This window comes from Vitis riparia, chromosome 15 (genome assembly GCF_004353265.1).
Source record: "Vitis riparia cultivar Riparia Gloire de Montpellier isolate 1030 chromosome 15, EGFV_Vit.rip_1.0, whole genome shotgun sequence".
Taxonomy (NCBI): domain Eukaryota; kingdom Viridiplantae; phylum Streptophyta; class Magnoliopsida; order Vitales; family Vitaceae; genus Vitis; species Vitis riparia.
The window spans coordinates 17,878,515-17,881,361 of record NC_048445.1 but is presented as its reverse complement, the minus strand read 5'-3'; the positions used below and the strand labels follow the sequence as shown (position 1 = coordinate 17,881,361).

Below are 2,847 nucleotides of genomic sequence, written 5' to 3'. Positions count from 1 at the left end.
ACGGCACACGCCCATGCACCAAGCCCCCTAGGAGGAAAGCTCAGACTCTACTCGTCTCTCATCAAAGAGACAACGCAACAAAAGACCCTAGTTGTCAGACGTGATGCGCGCGAGGCTAGGCCCACAGGAACCTGGGAAGACAAGGCCGCCAGTAGCCACAACCTGGGGAATGCACCCTGACCCCCTAGTCACACCCATGGTGTAGAACGTCCTCCTGCACCGAGCGGTACGACAAGCTGGGAGAAACCCCCTAAACGAGCCACCCACTGGCTCTATCAGCAAAAGGCTGGACGACATGCTCTCCATGCCTTTTTGCTTGCATATTATTCATTACGACCCCCCAAGGGGATTTCTCGTGCCTAAATTTTCCACGTACGATGGGTCCAACGACCCCTTCGACCATATCATGCATTATCGACAACTCATGACTCTCGATATAGGAAACGATGAGCTGCTATGCAAAGTATTCCCCGCCAGCCTACAAGGGCAGGCTCTCTCATGGTTTCACCACATACCCCTTAACTTTGTTGATAACTTCAGGGACCTGTCGGAAGCTTTTGTTGGACAATACTTATATTCTGCTCGGCATAAACAGAACATCAGCACTCTGCAAAACATAAAAATGCAGGAGAACGAGTCTTTAAGAGAGTTCGTGAAGCGATTTGGTCAGGCCGTGTTACAAGTAGAGGCTTATAGCATGGATGCTGTCCTTCAGATCTTCAAACGAAACATTTGTCCAGGCACCCCATTCTTCGAGTCACTCGCTAAGAAGCCTCCTACGATAATGGACGACTTGTTCCGGTGCGCAAGTAAATACTCAATGCTGGAAGACGACGTGCGCGCAGCCACCCAGCAAATATTGGTTGCCAGTCAGACATCCAGAAGTGGTGTGGAAAGAAGTTCCAAACTTCCGGACCGGCCAAGGCCGTCCGGTCGAAGGCAGGAAGAACAAAGCCGCCCAGAACTGCCGCCCCTCACACCCCTTTCCATATCCTATGAGAAGCTTCTCCCTATGATCCAAGACCTGTCCGACTTCAGGTGGCCCGGACCCCTCAGAGCAGACCCAGCCAAAAGGGATCATAGTAAGAAATGTGTCTACCATAAGGAGCATGGTCACACAACGGAGACGTGTAGAAGCCTCCATTATTTGGTCGAAAAGCTCATAAGGGCGGGACATTTGAAGCAATACCTCTGCTCAAATGCCAAAGTTAGAAACACTTCCCGAAATCACAACTCAGGAACCTCCAAGATCCCAGCCGCCCCCAAAGCCATTATAAACTATATCCATAGAGGACCACTGGATGAGGAGTACGACTCCAAATGAAAGAGACAGAGGCTGTTGCGGGCAGCATCAGTGCGTGAGCGCGTCAACTCCATACGGCCTGGGATAACTGGTAGGAGCCCTGGCCCATAGATGAGACAATCATTTTCCCCTCAATAGACCCTACACGGATATTACAACCACACCGCGACGCCCTCATTCTATCCTTGGGGATGGGAGACTTTGACGTGAGACGCATCCTAGTTGACCCGGGCAGCTCGACCGATTTTTTACAAGCGTCGGTAATTAGCCACATGGGACGCGATCTATCCGACCTCGAAAACCCTAGGTGAATCTTGTCCGGATTCAACGGAGTGGGGACTACCTCCTTAGGAGATATTGTGCTCCCAATCCAAGCTGGCCCAGTCACTCTCAACGTACAATTTTCGGTGGTACAAGATTTATCACCTTTCAATGTTATCTTGGGACGCACATGGCTGCACTACATGAAAGTCATCCCCTCTACGTACCATCAAATGGTAAGCTTTCTCACTGAAGATGGGCAAATCGACCTATACGACAGCCAGTTGGCCGCTCGCCAATGCTATCAGATAGCGCGAGAAGCGGGAACTAGCCAGGAGGGTAAGCCTCTCCTTGAGCCCACCCACGCACTTGACCAATAGCAATTACTGAGTCTGGCGGACAAAGATCCCTCGGCAGCGGATCCCTTGAGGACGATCCAGATTTCAGAAGAAAGTATTCACCTCACACATATCAGTTCCCTTTTGACATCGGAAGAGGTCAGAAGCATCCAAGAAACCCTCCAACAAAGCCATGACGTTTTTGCATGGGCGCATTCTGATATGAAGGGAATTCACCCCTCCATCGTCTCTCATAGGCTTAACGTCTTGCCAACAACAAGACCTGTCCGACAGAGGATCAGACGTTTCCACCCAGACAAGCAAAAGATTATCAGGGATGAGATTGACAAATTGCTAGAAGCCGGATTCATTAGAGAGGTGGAATATCCGGACTGGTTGGCAAATGTGGTAGTGGTCCCTAAAAAGGAAGGCAAATGGCGGGTGTGCGTCGATTACACCAACCTCAATAATGCATGCCCAAAAGATAGTTTCCCTCTGCCGCGGATAGACCAAATCGTAGACTCCACTGCCGGACAAGGAATGCTCTCCTTCTTGGATGCCTTCTCCGGATACCACCAAATCCCCATGGCCTCGACCGACGAAGAAAAGACAGCCTTTATAACGCCACATGGGCTTTATTGCTACAAAGTCATGCCATTCGGACTCAAAAACGTTGGCGCTACCTATCAGAAACTGATAACGAAAATCTTCAAACCTTTAGTCGGCCACACAGTGGAAGTATACATCGATGATATCGTGGTTAAAAGCAAAACCCGATAGGAACATGCCCTCCACTTGTAAGAAGTCTTCCACCTCTTAAGGAAGTATGACATGAAATTGAATCCGTCCAAATGCACTTTTGGCGTAAGTGCTGGCAAATTCTTGGGATTTATGGTCAGTCAAAGGGGGATAGAGGTTAGCCTGAATCAAGTTAAGGCAGTCATG

General features: G+C 49.7%; 1 protein-coding gene across 1 annotated transcript; it reads left to right on the top strand.

Annotated features, from left to right (window-relative positions):
- Window positions 1-424: 424 nt before the first annotated feature.
- LOC117932027 lies at window positions 425-1,324 on the top strand. The gene has a single exon (XM_034853076.1). The coding sequence runs from the start codon at window positions 425-427 to the stop codon at window positions 1,322-1,324; it is 900 nt and encodes a 299-aa protein (XP_034708967.1).
- The last annotated feature ends 1,523 nt before the right edge of the window (window positions 1,325-2,847 follow it).